Here is a 16,719-nt window from a genome sequence, read left to right on the forward strand (position 1 = left end):
ATCACTTCAGCACCTGGTCCCTTCATCCAAACATCACCTCTTTCACAAAAAGGGAAAAATGTTTTAGCTTTGTTGGCTCTGAACATTTTTGGCTCAAATAAGCTGTATAGTGAATGGAAAAGCAAAATTCTGTCAGGCAGAGTCAGCATGGATCTATGAAGGAGAAGTCATGTTTGACAAATTTGCTGGAGTTCTCTGAGGATGTAACAAACAGGGTGGATAAAGAGGAACCAGTGGATGTGGTGTATTTGGTCTTCCAGAAGACATCTGACAAGGTGCCACATAAAAGGTTACTGCATAAAATAAAAGTTCACGGGGTTGGGGTAATATATTAGCATGGATAAGAGGATTGGCCAACGAACAGAGAACAGAGAATCGGGATAAATGGTTCATTCACTGGTTGGCAACCAGTAACTAGTGGGGTGCCGCAGGGATCAGTGCTGGGACCCCAACTATTTACTATCTATATTAACGACTTGGAAGATTCTAGACCAATATGTCAAGGAACCAACTAGAGAGCTGGCCATCTTAGACTGGGTGATGTGCAATGAGAAGGGACTAATTAGCAATCTTGTTGTGCGAGGCCCCTTGGGGAAGAGTGACCATAATATGGTAGAATTCTTTATTAAGATGGAGAGTGACACAGTTAATTCGGAAACTAGGGTCCTGAACTTAAGGAAAGGTAACTTCGACGGTATAGGGCGTGTATTGGCTAGAATAGACTGGCAAAGGATACTTAAAGGGTTGACGGTGGATAAGCAATGGCAAACATTTAAAGATCACATGGATGAACTTCAGCAATTGTACATCCCTGTCTGGAGTAAAAATAAAAGGGGGAAGATGGATCAACCGTGGCTAACAAGGGAAATTAAGGATAGTGTTAAAACCAAGGAAGAGGCATATAAATTGGCTAGAAAAAGCAACAAACCTGAGGACTGGGAGAAATTTAGAATTCAACAGAGGAGGACTAAGGGTTTAATTAAGAAGGGGAAAATAGAGTACAAGAGGAAGCTTGCAGGGAACATAAAAACTGACTGCAAAAGCTTCTATAAATATGTGAAGAGAAAAAGATTAGTGAAGACAAACGTAGGTCCCTTGCAGTCGGATTCAGGTAAATTTATAATGGAGAACAAAGAAATGGCATGTCAATTGAACAAATACTTTGGTTCTGACTTCACGAAGGAAGACACAAATAACCTTCCAAATGTACTAGGGGACAGTGGGTCTCGTGAGAAGGAGGAACTGAAGGATATCCTTATTGGTGGGAAACTGTGTTCGGGAAATTGATGGGATTGAAGGCCAATAAATCCCGGGGCCTGATAGTCTGCATCCCAGAGTACTTAAGGAAGTGGCCCCAGAAATAATGGATGCACTGGTGATAATTTTCCAACAGTCTATCGACTCTGGATCAGTTCCTATGGATTGGAGGGTAGCGAATGTAACACCACTTTTAAAAAAGGAGGGAGAGAGAAAACGGGTAATTATAGACCGGTTAGCCTGACATCAGTGGTGGGGAAAATGTTGGAATCAATCATTAAGGATGAAATAGCAGCGCATTTGGAAAGCAGTGACAGGATTGGTCCAAGTCAGCATGGATTTATGAAAGGGAAATCATGCTTGACGAATCTTCTGGAATTTTTTGAGGATGTAACTAGCAGAGTGGACAAGGGAGAACCAGTGGATGTGGTGTATTTGGACTTTCAAAAGTCTTTTGACAAGGTCCCGCACAAGAGATTGGTGTACAAAATCAAAGCACATGGTATTGGGGGTAATGTATTGACATGGATAGAGAATTGGTTGGCAGACAGGAAGCAGAGAGTCGGGATAAACGGGTCCTTTTCAGAATGCCAGGCAGTGACTAGTGAGGTACCGCAGGGCTCAGTGCTGGGACCCCAGCTCTTTACAATATACATTAACGATTTGGATGAAGGAATTGAATATAATATCTCCAAGTTTGCAGATGACACTAAACTGGGTGGCGGTATGAGCTGTGAGGAGGACGCTAAGAGGCTGCAGGGTGACTTGGACAGGTTAGGTGAGTGGGCAAATGCATGGCAGATGCAGTATAATGTGGATAAATGTGAGGTTATCCATTTTTGGGGCAAAAACACGAAGGCAGAATATTATCTGAATAGCGGCAGATTAGGAAAAAGGGAGGTGCAACGAGACCTGGGTGTCATGGTTCATTGGTCATTGAAAGTTGGCATGCAGGTACAGCAGGCGGTGAAGAAGGCAAATGGTATGTTGGCCTTCATAGCTAGGGGATTTGATTATAGGAGCAGGGAGGTCTTACTGCAATTGTACAGGGCCTTGGTGAGGCCTCACCTGGAATATTGTGTTCAGTTTTGGTCTCCTAATCTGAGGAAGGACGTTCTTGCTATTGAGGGAGTGCAGCGAAGGTTCAACAGACTGATTCCAGGGATGGCTGGACTGACATATGAGGAGAGACTGGATCAACTGGGCCTTTATTCAATGGAGTTTAGAAGGATGAGAGGGGATCTCATAGAAACGTATAAGATTCTGACGGGACTGGACAGGTTAGATGCGGGAAAAATGTTCCCGATGTTGGGAAAGTCCAGAACCAGGAGACATAGTCTTAGGATAAGGGGTGGGCCATTTAGGACTGAGATGAGGAGAAACTTCTTCCCTCAGAGAGTTCCTAACCTGTGGAATTCCCTGCCGCAGAGAGTTGTTGATGCCAGTTCATTGGATATATTCAAGAGGGAATTAGATATGGCCCTTACGGCTAAAGAGATCAAGGGGTTATGGAGAGAAAGCAGGAAAGGGCACCTGAGGGAATGATCAGCCATGATCTTATTGAATGGCAGTGCAGGCTCGAAGGGCCAAATGGCCTACTCCTGCACCTATTTTCTATGTTTCTAGGAAGGGACTGAGTGTAACGTAGCCAAGTTTGCTGACGATACAAAGATGGGAGGAAAAGCAATGTGTGAGGAGGACACAAAAAATCTGCAAAACGACATAGACAGGCTAAGTGAGTGGGCAAAAATTTGCCAGATAGAGCATAATGTTGGAAAGTGTGAGGTTATGCACTTTGGCAGAAAAAAAATCAAAGAGCAAGTTACTATTTAAATGGAGAAAGATTGCAAAGTGCCGCAGTACAGCGGGACCTGGGGGTACTTGTGCATGAAACACAAAAGGATAGTATGCAGGTACAGCAAGTGATCAGGAAGGCCAATGATATTGTGGCCTTTATTGCAAAGGGGATGGAGTATAAAAGCAGGGAAGTCTTACTGCAGCTATACAAGGTATTGGTGAGGTCACACCTGGAATACTGCGTGCAGTTTTGCTTTCCATATTTACGAATGGATATACTTGTTTTGGAGGCAGTTCAGAGAAGGTTCACGAGGTTGATTCCGGGGATGAGGGGGTTGAGTTATGAGAAAAGGTTGAGTAGGTTGGGCCTCTACTCATTGGAATTCAGAAGAATGAGAAGTGATCTTAGATGAGGGGGCTTGACAAGGTGGATGCAGAGAGGATGTTCCCACTGATGGGGGAGACTAGAACTGGAGGGCATGATCTTAGAATAAGAGGCCGCCCATTTAAAACAAAGATGAGGAGAAATTTATTCTCTCAGAGGGTTGCAAATCTGTGGAATTCGCTGCTCAACCTTTCCTCGTGGGTCAGCCCCCTCATCTCCTCATCTCCGGAGTCAACCTGAGTGAACCTTCTCTGAACAGCCTCCAATGCAAGTATATCCTTCCTTAAATACGGAGACCAAAACGAATGCAGTACTCTAGGTGTGGCCTCACCAGTACCCTGTACAGTTGTAGCAGGACTTCTCTGCTTTTGTACTCTATCCCCCTTGCAATAAAGGCCAAGGTATTGGGGGCTGTGCGTGTATCTGGGTCGGCCCCGACCTGCGAGGAACATCTGAGGCAGGTCTGGGCCATAAAACGAGCGGAATATGATCATGGAGCGACGTGATTGGGGCCCAGGAGAGGTGAGAGCTCGGGGCTCTGAAGAGCCGAGGGCTCTGGGGCAGCACGGGCCAGCCCACACTGCGATATGTGTGCACTAGATCCGTGCAGCAGAGCTCGTCTCCAGTGTCTTGGATAACCCTTGCCACTGGATAAAGACCTAGCTATGTCAAGCCCATGCAGTGGCTGGTGTGCAACGGCCACCACACGTTAAAAAAATCCATGCACAGATATCTTCCACCCTTCAATATGTAGTTCGGGACCTGAAATATTAGGTCCTTCATTTAAACACCTGTGAACTCATCCTTTGTTGGCATGGAAAAAAAGTCATCCTCGATACGAGGGACCGCCTAAGAAGAAAAGAAGTATTTATGATTCATCACTGTTCAAAATCATTGGGGTAGAAATTGGTATGTGTTGCGCCCATTTTTCAGACGTAAAATGGGTGCAACAGTGACAAGTTTAATAGTGGGACGCAATGTGTATCTTTAAGCTGTACAGCCGCACAGTGCTCTGGAAGTCCTGTGCACCCCAGCACACCGGCTTTTAAATGGAGAAAAAAAGGCACATGTGCGGTATTTTGATTGGGCCTCGCAGACCCCTAAAGGGGCAACGCACCCAAAAAAAATGAAAGAGAATGGTGGGACGGCCCATGCCTAATCTGTGCATGCTTCAGCCCCATTTTTCAGGCGTCCCTGGTGGCCATGTCAAACAGGTATTAGGCCCCTTACATATATAAATGAGGAGCCTAACTCCTGTTTTAGGTCCCCTTGCTATACTTGCTCAGTGATGAGCGGAGGAGGAGCCGGGCCTGTTCCGCTTGAGATTCTTCAGCGGCTCCTGCCCCGTTAACGAAAGGTGTTTTAAAAATAAATAATCAGAAATCGTTGCTGTGGAGCCCGAAGCAGCAGAAGTGCTCCACCAACCCCAAAGCATTGTTACTCACCTCAAGGAACAGTATCTCACCTTTTGATTAGGCACTTTACAGCCTTCTGGATTCAAAATCGAATTCAACAATTTCAGACCATAACCTCTGCCCCTATTTTTTCAGATGGCAGCTGTTGATGATTCTGTCATTCCCATTTACACCTCTTCTGGACCCATCTTTTATTTCTTTACTTGTCCCATTACGATCTCCTTTTGCTTTGCACAATCATACCTTTTGCCATTTAATCTCTCCTGCCTTCCACCCTATCACACACCTCCCTTTTCTTCTTTTCTCCCCCTTCCTCCTTTCCCTGCCTCGACACTTGCTTAAAATCTGTTATCTCTCTAACTTTTTGCAGTTCTGAAGAAAGGTCATCGGCCTGAAATGTTAACTCTGTTTCTCTCTTCACAGATGCTGCCTGACCTGCAGACTATTTCCAGCATTTTCTGTTTTTATTTCTGTTTGGAATGTGCAAAGAGATAAGTCAGGTCAGTTAGCCCCCACAATTGGTAACACAATAAGAAAATAATTATTATGTATATAAAGTCAACTATAAAATAATAGTTTAGTGTAAAGAATGCAATATTTATTATTTTCCTTTCAAGGAGCTAGTTAAGTATAATGTCTACTGTAAATTTGACGAATGATAAAATTGTTGTTTAATCATTGGATCATCTATTGTTCAACAAGCTTGCTTGGTAATTAAAGATTGAAGCAAGGTCTGATGCTGTGAAGCTCTGCTTTTTGAAGCTATGAAAAAGATTCTATGAGGCACAGAGTAGATCCATTTGCCAAAGACATTTTAAAGAAAGTTTTGTAATCTTGGGCATGTTGCTAAATATTAGGGCCATTAAAGGTACTTTAAAAGCTATAGGGAGCTAAGTACTCATCTATGAGAGTAACCTAACAGACAAAAGGTAAAGTATTTAGGATAAGAAAGGCAGAAAAAAATGAAAAATACATCAAGATCTGAAAAATACAACATCAAGATCTCATAAATGGATTACAGTGTACTGACTGAAGGACTGAATGGTATAATGGATTATTACAATGGCCTTTCACTGTTGGAATCTGGGTTTGAATTCAGGTCAGAATGATGGAATGAAAGTCTTCTCTGTCTGTTGGCTCTAAGGGTGCGCTACCAAATGAGTTTTAGGCAACATTGATCCAGTTCCAAGTGTATATGGGCCTACAGTATAAATCTGTCCCCAGTTTGGCTTTAATTGGAAATTTTACTCAAAAGGCCACAGGATTGTTGGCGTGGGAAGTAGAAAAAATGCCACAGTGGTGCTGTGGAAGGGTGCTCTTCTAAGATTGGGGCTTTGCACATTGTTGGGCAGAGAACAGGATGCTTTGCTCTGCATTTAATCGTTTCCTAACTCAACTATCAGTACTTGACATCGGCACTGGATGACCCAAAGGGGAATGCATTCTGTTTTCAAGTCCTGACAATTTCACTATGATGAGCACAAAATTCACCAAGAAAAATTATAAACTAAATGGAGCCGATGAAAACTTCAGGTGCAAGTAAGTCATCTTTTTGTGTCAACATTTTTTATTTTTGAAACTCACCTTTTACTGCCAAAGCACTGAATTTTGGAACAAATTTTATATTTCTTCAAACAGATATTGGAGTTTATTTCGATGAAAATAATACTTAGATTATTCTTAGATTGTGGTAACATAGTTCCAGCCATGGTTTACTGGAGATTCCCTGGATTCTGGGGTGGTCCCAACAGATTGGAAAACTGCAAATGTAACGCCCCTGTTTAAAAAAGGAGACAGACACAAAAAGCAGGCAACTATAGACCAGTTAGCCGAACATCTGTTGTTGGGAAAATGCTGGAATCGATTATTAAGGAAGCAGTAGCCAAATGCAATGTTGGTCTTTATTGCAAGGGGGATAAAAGCAGAGAAGTCCTGCTACAACTGGACAGGGTATTGGTGAGGCTACACCTGGAGTACTGCGTACAGTTTTGGTCTCCGTATTTAAGGAAGGATACACTTGCATTGGAGGTTGTTCAGAGAAGGTTCACTAGGTTGATTCCGGAGATGAGGGGGTTGACTTATGAGGATAGGTTGAGTAGGTTGGGCCTATTCACATTGGAGTTCAGAAGAATGAGCCACCCATTTAAAACTGAGATGAGGAGAAATTTCTTCTCTCAGAGGGTTGTAAATCTATGGAATTCTCTGTCCCAGAGAGCTGTGGCGGCTAGGTCATTGAATATATTTAAGGCAGAGATAGACAGATTTTTGTGCGATAACGGAGTAAAGGGTTATGAGATGCGGGCAGGGAAGTGGAGCTGAGTCCATGATCAGATCAGCCATGATCTTATTGCATGGCGGAGCAGGTTCAAGGGGCCAAATGGCCTACTCCTGCTCCTATTTCTTATGTTATGAGATATAAACTATTACAAATCAGGCACAACTACTATAAATACATCTCATTGTATAAAATAAATTATATCATTCCATTGGTCCATGTTCTCTTTCCAATTATGTTTGCCTGTAATCTATTTCCTAATCCTCTTAACTGTATGTTAAAATCATATATGTTGCTTACATTTTATTTTTGAATACTAATTGGTTGTGTCAAGTAGAATTTTCAATTGCAGATCTTTTCAACTACTTTGGAAGTGGGTTACTGTAATAATTGTTATTTTATTCCAATTAAAATATGTAGGACTATTTGTCCAAAGCTGTAAACTGAGTCCTTTTTAATATTGTTACTAATACAAGTTAATATACATGAAAACAGTTATAACATTAACATGTGGTGGAAATATTTGTCAACAGTAATGCTATACAGCAAAGCAACATGGGTAACAATATTCCTGTTTTTACCTGACTGTAAATTACTTCTTGCTGCTTGATACCATCGTGGTCAAGTTTGTCAATTCGGCTATTGAGGTTGCGGAGTGTTGCCTTATTTCCTGATATTTGGTTTGTAACTGTTCTCAGCTCATCATTTGTGGAGTATAACTCTTTGCTCTTCTTAAATTTCTGGTCTTTCAGGTACTTCATCTGATCCTGAAGTTCCTATTGATTAAAAAGTCAAAGATTGATACGAAAGAACAGATATTATCTGTTGATATTTGCGGAATTACTCACTGCACTAACCAAATATAAACAGGTTTAAAAATGATGTTGGATTTTACAACACCAATCTGACCAGATGTGTTTGACTCTAAATGCCCCTTAATGTGGCCTATCAGCTACTCAGCAACAACAACAATTGCTATAATGCAAGAAGGCAGCTCATTACATCAGAGTAATTAGAGATGGGTGACAGTTGTGACCATGCCACATTCTAAGAATAAATAATATTGCATGCCTCTCTAATTTGTCTACGAATATCATCTTCAATTTCCTTTTCACTCTTCAGTAATGTAAGCAATCCTTTGTTATTCCTCAATTCAATCCAAAGTTCACTTCTTTACATAAATCTTCATGCTCAAGAGCTACGACGATGTCTCTGATTAACAACATTACTCCTCCCTTCTTATCTTCCGGTCCTATTCCCTCCTGAAAGTTTTATACCCAGGAATATTTAATTTCCAATTCTGGTCCAGCTGCTGCCATGTTTCAATTTTCTATTGTAATTGAGCGTTAGGTGATGCTGGCGTAGCTGCGTCTTTATTGCTCACTACTAGTTGCCTTGTGAAGGTTCAGTTCCATTCGCGATTCCTCAAATAATGAAGCAGTTCGCGCCTGCATGCAGTAAAACCTGGACAATATTCAGCCTTAGGCTGATAAGTGGAAAGTAAAATTCGCACCACACAAGTGCCAAGCAATAAACTATCTCCAACAAGAATCTAGCCATCTCCCCATGGCATTCACAGGATTACCATCACCGAATCCCCCACCATCAACATCCTGGAAGTCAACATTGACCAGAAACTTAACTGGACCAGCCACATAAATACTGTGCCTACAAGAGCAGGTCAGATACTGGGTATTCTGCAGCGAGTGACTCACCTCCTGACTCCCCACAGTCTTTCTACCATCTACAAGGCACAAATCAGAACTGTGATGGAATACTCTCCAATTGCCTGAATGGGCAGCACGAACAACATTCAAGAAGCTTGGTACTCGTCGCGCCTCGACTACAACACTGGTATCTACCCGACAATGTGGAAAACTGCCCAGGTATGTCCTATCCACAAAAAGCAGGACAAATCCAATCTGGCCAATTACCGCTCCATCAGTCTACTCTCAATCATCAGCAGTTATGGAAAGTGTCGTCAACAGCGGCAGTAACTCATCAATAACCTGCTCACTGATGCCCAGTTTGAGTTCCGCCAGGAGCACTCGACTCCAGAACTCATTACAGCCTTGGTCCAAACATGGACAAAAGAGCTGAATTCCAGAGGTGACGCTGTCACTGCCTTTGACATCAAGGCAGCATTTGGCCACATACACTAGACTAGGTTAGTTTGGAGCAACTATTAGCTGTTCTAAGTGGCCTAAATGGCCAAAACGGGCATAGGTGGCTGGTAACGCCCCCTTTTGGAAAAAAAACGAAACTAAAACAAATCCTAATTAACTCACTTAACTAGCGCAAATTGAATGTGCAGAATAGGGATTTTTAAGATACTCCAGAAAAATCAAGTTGCTCCAAAAAAAATGGAGCAACTCCTGGCCAATTTTGAGCCCATTGTTACTCAAGCTAAGTAACTTTGAGCTTGTGAATGCAATGGAGGCACTTTATGCAAGCTTATTTGCCTTACATGCTTAAATCATCTCGGAACTCTCAAAATCAGCAAGATGCAAACAGCATGCGTTGTTATAATACACAGTATAAAAATCTCAGCAGTGAATCTAACTATGTACATTACCTCAATTTAAACTGAATTCCCTTTTCTCTTATGCTTAAAACTTTTTGTTGGTTTACTGCACTTTTATGAACACTCATATAACACATTTAGTTCAATTCAGCCAATCAACACGCAGTACAATAATTCAAACTTTCGTATCTGCTGATCCAAACAAAACATTTCTCATCATGCTGACTTTCAATTAAGCACTCAGTCAATTGCTAAATCTCAAAACCCAATCGTCAAAAACATCCACAGAGTAAATGTTGGTCCCTCAGAAGATGATAAGGGAGATTTAATAATGAGAAATATGGAAACGGATGAGACCTTAAACAATTATTTTGCTTCGGTCTTCACAGTGGAACCATGCCAAAGATTGCTGGTCACGGGAATGTGGGAAGGGAGGACCTTGAGATAATCACTATCACTATGGGAGTAGTGCTGGACAGGCTAATGGGACTCAAGGTAGACAAGTCCCCTGGTCCTGATGAAATGCATCTCAGGGTATTAAAAGAGATGGCGGAGGTTATAGCAGATGCATTCGTTATAATCTACCAAAATTCTCTGGACTCTGGGGAGGTACCAGCGGATTGGAAAGCAGCTAATGTAACGCCTCTGTTTAAAAAAGGGGGCAGACAAAAGGCAGGTAACTATAGGCAGGTTAGTTTAACATCTGTAGTATGGAAAATGCTTGAAGCTATCATTAAGGAAGAAATAGCGGGACATCTAGATAGGAATAGTGCAATCAAGCAGACGCAACATAGATTCATGAAGGGGAAATCATATTTAACTAATTTACTGGAATTCTTTGAGGATATAACGAGCATGGTGGATAGAGGTGTACCGATGGATGTAGTGTATTTAGATTTCCAAAAGGCATTCGATAAGGTGCCACACAAAAGGTTACTGCAGAAGATAAAGGTACGCGGAGTCAGAGGAAATGTATTAGCATGGTTCGATAATTGGCTGGCTAACAGAAAGCAGAGAGTCGGGATAAATGGGTCCTTTTCGGGTTGGAGATTGGTGGTTAGTGGTGTGCCACAGGGATCGGTGCTGGGACCACAACTGTTTACAATATACATAGATGACCTGGAAGAGGGGACAGAGTGTAGTGTAACAAAATTTGCAGATGACACAAAGATTCGTGGGAAAGCAGGTTGTGTAGAGAACACAGAGAGACTGCAAAGAGATTTAGATAGGTTAAGCGAATGGAATACAATGTCGGAAAATGTGAGGTCATCCACCTTGGAAAAAAAAACAGTAAAAGGGAATATTATTTGAATGGGGAGAAATTACAACATGCTGCGGTGCAGAGGGACCTGGGGGTCCTTGTGCATGAAACTCTTTTTGGAGTTCACCTGCAAAAACATAAAACATTAAACGGTGCCACCCGACCTGGGTGACACTCCAGACATTTACAAGGCCCTTTTTTTCCCCCCCTTTTTTTTTTGTGTTTTTCTTTTTTTTTTGGGCACTAAAATCACAATTTTCCCCAGTGCCCCCTATAAAAGGGAAGGGGGACACTAAAAGCACCGGCAATTAAAACAAATTAAACTTTAAAATGTAAAATCAAATTAAAATTTGGTTGCCGGGCGTGATGATGCACTCCAGTCCCTCCGGTGCCCACCTCTCGCGGAAGGCCGCGAGCGTACCGGTGGACACCGCGTGCTCCATCTCCAAGGACACCCTGGACCGGATGTAAGAGCGGAAGAGAGGCAGGCAGTCAGGTTGAACGACCCCCTCGACCGCCCGCTGCCTGGACCGGCTGATGGCACCCTTGGCCGTGCCCAGGAGCAGTCCTACGAGGAGGCCTTCGGACCGACCCACTCCCCTCCGCACAGGGTGCCCAAAGATCAGGAGAGTGGGACTGAAGTGCAGCCAGAATTTCAGGAGCAGCCCCTTCAAATAATAAAACAGGGGCTGCAACCTTGTGCATTCCATAAAAACATGGAACACGGACTCTTCCAGACCGCAGAAATTGCAGGCGGCCTGGGAGTCCGTGAACCGGCTTAAAAATTTGTTGCACGGCACTGCTCCGTGCACCACCCTCCAGGCCAAGTCCCCGATGAATAGTGGGAGGACCCCTGCGTAGAGTGCCCTCCATCGGGGACCCCCGCCTCCTCCGGACGGCAAGATGGTACGCCATGGCGTGTCCGGACGACAGGCGAGGATGGCAAAGTTGAGGGTGTGCAGGAGCAGCCCGTACAGGAAACCCCTCCGCGCGGAACTGAAAGGCACGGAGGGGATTTCCCCGAGGCGGCTCAAGTTGTGAGGCGCCGGCCCCCAAGGGAGGTTCCGGGGTTTGGCGCCGATGAGGAATTCCGTCCGGACGGGGATCAGTTCGGACGGGATCTCCCCACGTGCTTGAGCCTCCTCGATGCACCTAACGGAGTCAGGGCCCAGAGCTGTTTTTAGCGACTCGATGGCATCGGCCGCGTGGCGGACGTTGGCAGAATTTAGGCGCCGCGCCAGCGTGTCTGGCGCCATCCAGCCCGCTCCTCCGCCATCGAGCAGGTCCCTAACCTGGTCACCTCACCAGCCACAGCCCTCTCTTCCGACCGCCACATAAAACCTCGGCCGTGGAGGTACGGATTCCCGAGCAGCGGTTCCTGCAGGACGGCCGCCACTCCAGCCGGCGGAGAGCTGCGCTTGGTGGAGACTTTGTTCCAGACCCTGATGAGTTCCCTGTAAAAGACAGGCAGCTCCCGGAGGGCGGTCCTGGCACCCCCCAAGTTCACAAACAGGAGCTGCGTGTCATAATTGAGGTCGCGCTGCTGGCGGAAGAAATACCTCGCCAGAGCACACCACCTAGGAGGGGGCTCGACGTAAAGGTATCTCTGCAGGGTCTGAAGACGGAAAGTCGCGAGCTGGGCGCTGACGCACACCAACGACTGACCGCCCTCCTCAAGCGGGAGACTCAAGACCGCAGCAGAGACCCAGTGCTTCCTGTTGTTCCAGAAGAAGTCCACCAGCTTCTTCTGTATCTTGGCGACAAACGCAGGGGGAGGGGTCAAAGTGACCAGCCGGTACCACAGCATTGCGGCCACCAGCTGGTTTATGACTAGCGCTCGACCCCTGTAGGACAGCACTCGGAGCAGTCCTGTCCAGCGCCCTAGGCGAGCGGCGACCTTGGCCTCCAGCTCCTGCCAGTTCGCCGGCCAGGCTCCCTCGTCGGGGCTAAGGTAGACTCCCAGATAGAGGAGATGGGTCGTGCTCCAGGTAAAAGGCCTGAGCTCCTCCGGCAGGGAGTCCACCCGACACTGACCCACCAGGAGTCCAGAACATTTCTCCCAGTTGATCCTGGCGGAGGACGCGGCCGAGTAAATCTCCTGGCACTCACGCATCCTCCGCAGGTCAGCGGGATCCTCTACCGCGAGGAGCACGTCATCGGCGTAAGCCGAGAGGACGACCTCCACGCCCGGCCCTTGCAGAGCCAGTCCCGTCAACCTCGTCCGCAAGAGGCGCAGGAAAGGCTCCACGCAAACGGCGTATAACTGGCCGGACATGGGGCATCCCTGGCGCACCCCTCTCCTAAAGCGAAGGGGCGCCGTCAAGGACCCGTTAACCTTAATCAGACACTCCGCGGCGGCGTACAAAAGTCGGATCCGGGCGACGAAATGCGTCCCGAACCCGAAAGCGCGCAGAGTTCCGAGCAGATAGTCGTGATCCACCCTGTCGAACGCCTTCTCTTGGTCGAGGGATAGGAAGGCGACCGACAGACCAGCCTCCTGGGAACAATGGATGAGGTCCCGGACCAGATGGATGTTATCGTGGATTGTCCGGCCCGGGACCGTGTAGGACTGGTCGGGGTGGATCATGTGGTCCAGCACGGCACCAAGGCGAGCAGACATCGCCCTGGCGAAGATTTTGTAGTCCGTGCTGAGGATGGAGACCGGGCGCCAGTTCTTAAGTAGGCGGAGATCGCCCTTCTTAGGCAGCAGGACGATGACTGCCCTGCGCCAAGAGAGGGGCATCTTCCCGGTCGCCAGACTTTCCCCCAGGACCCGCGCGTAGTCGCCCCCCAGGACGTCCCAGAACGCCCTGTGGAACTCCACGGTCAGCCCGTCCAGCCCCGGGGATTTTCCCCTCGAGAGCCGGTCGAGGGCACCGGTCAGCTCCGCCAGGCTTAGCGGAGCTTCCAGATTTTCGGCGCCCTCCGGGCTGACCTTCGGCAGGTCCTCCCACAAAACTCTACGCGCTTCCTCGCTGGACGGATCCGGAGAGAACAGAGCCCCGTAATATTCACGGGCCCTGTTGTTGACGCCCTCCGGATCCGAGACGAGAGAGCCGTCGTCGGCCAGCAGCGTCAAGAGCTGCTTACGGACACTCTGCCTTTTTTCCAGCGAGTAGAAGAAGGGGGAGCCGCGGTCCAGATCCCGCAGGAACCGGATCCGCGACCTCACGAACGCGCCTCGGGACCCGACGAGCTGCAGGTCCTTCAGCGCGGCCTTCTTCGCTTCGTACACCGTCCGCAGGGCTGGGTCCTGGACGACTTGACCGAGACGGGCTTCCAGGTCGAGCACCTCTTTTTCTAGGCGCCCGACTCTGGCCGCCCGCCTCTTGGTCGACCCCCTCGCGTACTCTTGACAGAAGACGTGGACGTGAGCCTTGCCCACGTCCCACCATAGCCTCAAGGAGGGGAAGCCCCCCTGCTTCCTTCTCCAGTCGGACCAGAATCGACGGAACGAGTCCTGGAACCGCACGTCCTCCAGCAGCCGGTTGTTAAAGTGCCAGTACGCGGACCCCGTCCTCGCGCGGAGCGAAGCGAGCTCCGCCCACACCAGGTGGTGGTCCGAACACGGCACCGGCCGCACGGAGGCCGCCGGGACGCAGGAAACGTACGCCCGAGACACGTAAAGGCGGTCGACTCTAGACCATCCAACTCCAGGCCTCACCCAAGTAAAGGCGCTGGAGTCGGGGTGGAGATTTCGCCAGACGTCCACCAAGTCGAAGGACCCGACCAGGTCCCTCAACTTCTCCATCGCCGCCATGCACTGCGGGGCACCGGAGCGGTCCCTCGCCCCGAGGGTGCAGTTAAAATCCCCCCCGAGGACAATGCAGTCGCCGACGTTGACGGAGCCAAGAAGAGCGGACACCTCTTCAAAGAAGCGCGTTTGCTGCGGGCCGGGCTGAGGGGCGTACACGTTCACGAGATGGAGCGGCACGTCCCCCAGGCGAACCGTTACGTGCAGCAAGCGGCCTGGCACGGGCTACTCGACCCCCAAGATCTCCGACTGAAAATGCGGGCCCAGCAAGATGGCCACCCCACTAGAAATGGCGGTGAGGTGGCTCATGCGGACCTCTCCTTGCCATTCCAGGAGCCACGTGGCTTCGTCTCCCGGAACGGTGTGGGTTTCTTGCAGGAAGCACACCGCATATTTCCCCTCCCGCAGGAGCGAAAAATTGTCAAATCTACGGCGTGCCCCTCTGCCGCCGTTGATGTTGAGGCTGGCTATGGTTATCTTCATGGCAAAAGCATAGTGCAACCTCTACCTTAACCTATTGTGGGGGAGGGAGCGGAGTCTTTTGTTGAACTCCGCTCCCTCCGCAGCCCAGCGAGGAGTCCCTCGAGCTCGCGCAGCTCAAGGTGTTGCGCCTTTGTCAAGGGCCCGCCCGCGGCCAAGGTTTTAACGGCGGCGCGGACGGACCCCTTGATCAGCTCTGGCTCGGACCATTTTTCCAGGGCCAGTCGGGCTTGGTTGCAGTGACCCCGGCTCTGGGCCAAAAAGTCCCGGAGTTCCTTTGCAGGAATGAGGATGGTCTCGGCGGCAGCCGCGAGCAGATCCACCGCCTCGCTGGCGGTGGTCTCTAGGTCTTCACCCGCGTCCCCCACCGAGTCCCCGTCCTCCTCCGGGAGGTGGCCGCCAGCAGCCGGCCCATCGACCGCACAAGGTACGGCAAATGAACCGGCCGCTCCAACCGGCCCTGGCTCTGCCCCGATCCCACCCCCAGGATCGTCGGCAGAGGAGTCCCCACTGGGCTCTTTTAAAAATGGTGCTGGGTCGGGAAATGACAGCGGAAGGGGTTCCCCCTCCGCCCCAGGAACCGGGGAACAAGGAGAGACCCGGCCATAGGAAATCCCCAGGCTCCCCAAGTGCACCAGCTCCAAAGTAAGGGGCGAGGGTGGGTGTTCCTCCCCCTCCCCGCTGCCACCCCCCGGCCCAGCATCTACAGTTTCATTAAAATCAATCATTTGTGTTTCTGCCGGGTCGAGCGACTCCCGGGGGAAGTTGATTAATAGCTGGGCGGGCTCAGGTTCGGCCTTTTCGGCCCCGCCCGCCTCAGTCCCCGGGACGCCCGGCCCGGCGGCAATGCATTCCTCCGTGGTCCCCACGCCCCCCGCGACAGGCAGATCTTCCACGCCATCCCCGGGAGGCAGAGGCTGAGCAGCTTCGGCTGTCTCACCCTCCCCGGGGACAGACTCCTCCCGCCTACGGCGCTGCTTGGGGGCGCTGGTGGGGGACGCGGGACACGCGGCGGGCACCGACTCCTCCGCGGAGGGATGTTGTTCCCCCTCCGCCTCAACGGAGTGGCGCCTCCTTTTGTTGCTGGAGGTGCGCTGAGGCAGGGAGACCTCCATGTCTGCCGAGGCCTCCCACTCCGCCCCCCCCTTTTCCTTTTCTTGCCCGCGCCCGGGCCCCTCTGCAGTGTTGTTCAAGGGCTCGGGCACGGGCTCAGGGCACCCCGCGCTCACCGGTGGCTGGGTTGGGCCGAGCGCGGTGGTCAATCTTTCTGGCGCACTGAGGGGACCCGCCTCTAGATGTTTCTCCTTGTTCCGCGCCTTCTTTCCATTCGGACGCTCTCCCTCCCCCCCGCCGGAGGCCCTGAAAACAAAGGCCTCCGACGATGCCCGCGCACCTATGGCTCCCGGCACGCGGACGCAACTAGGGGGAGGGGTGGCGGCGGCGCCAGCCTTGGCCGCCTTCGGTGGTTTGGCGGCCTTGGAGGCGGGGCAGTTCTTGCGAACGTGCCCCACCTCCCTACAGGCATGGCACCGCACGCCGTCCGACGTCCAGAAGACGCGGTAGGCAGTCCC

General features: G+C 49.2%; 1 protein-coding gene across 2 annotated transcripts in view; it reads right to left on the bottom strand.

The window, feature by feature from the left end:
• ccdc39 (coiled-coil domain 39 molecular ruler complex subunit) overlaps positions 1-16,719 on the bottom strand; it is a 191,868-nt gene that overhangs the window by 134,585 nt on the left and 40,564 nt on the right. For both annotated transcript variants that reach the window (XM_070882270.1, XM_070882271.1), the window contains exon 10: positions 7,711-7,905. In XM_070882270.1, coding sequence (XP_070738371.1) covers positions 7,711-7,905 — 195 coding nt within the window. The remainder of the gene's footprint in view (positions 1-7,710; positions 7,906-16,719) is intronic.

Source organism: Pristiophorus japonicus, chromosome 6 (assembly GCF_044704955.1).
Source record: "Pristiophorus japonicus isolate sPriJap1 chromosome 6, sPriJap1.hap1, whole genome shotgun sequence".
Lineage (NCBI taxonomy): Eukaryota > Metazoa > Chordata > Chondrichthyes > Pristiophoridae > Pristiophorus > Pristiophorus japonicus.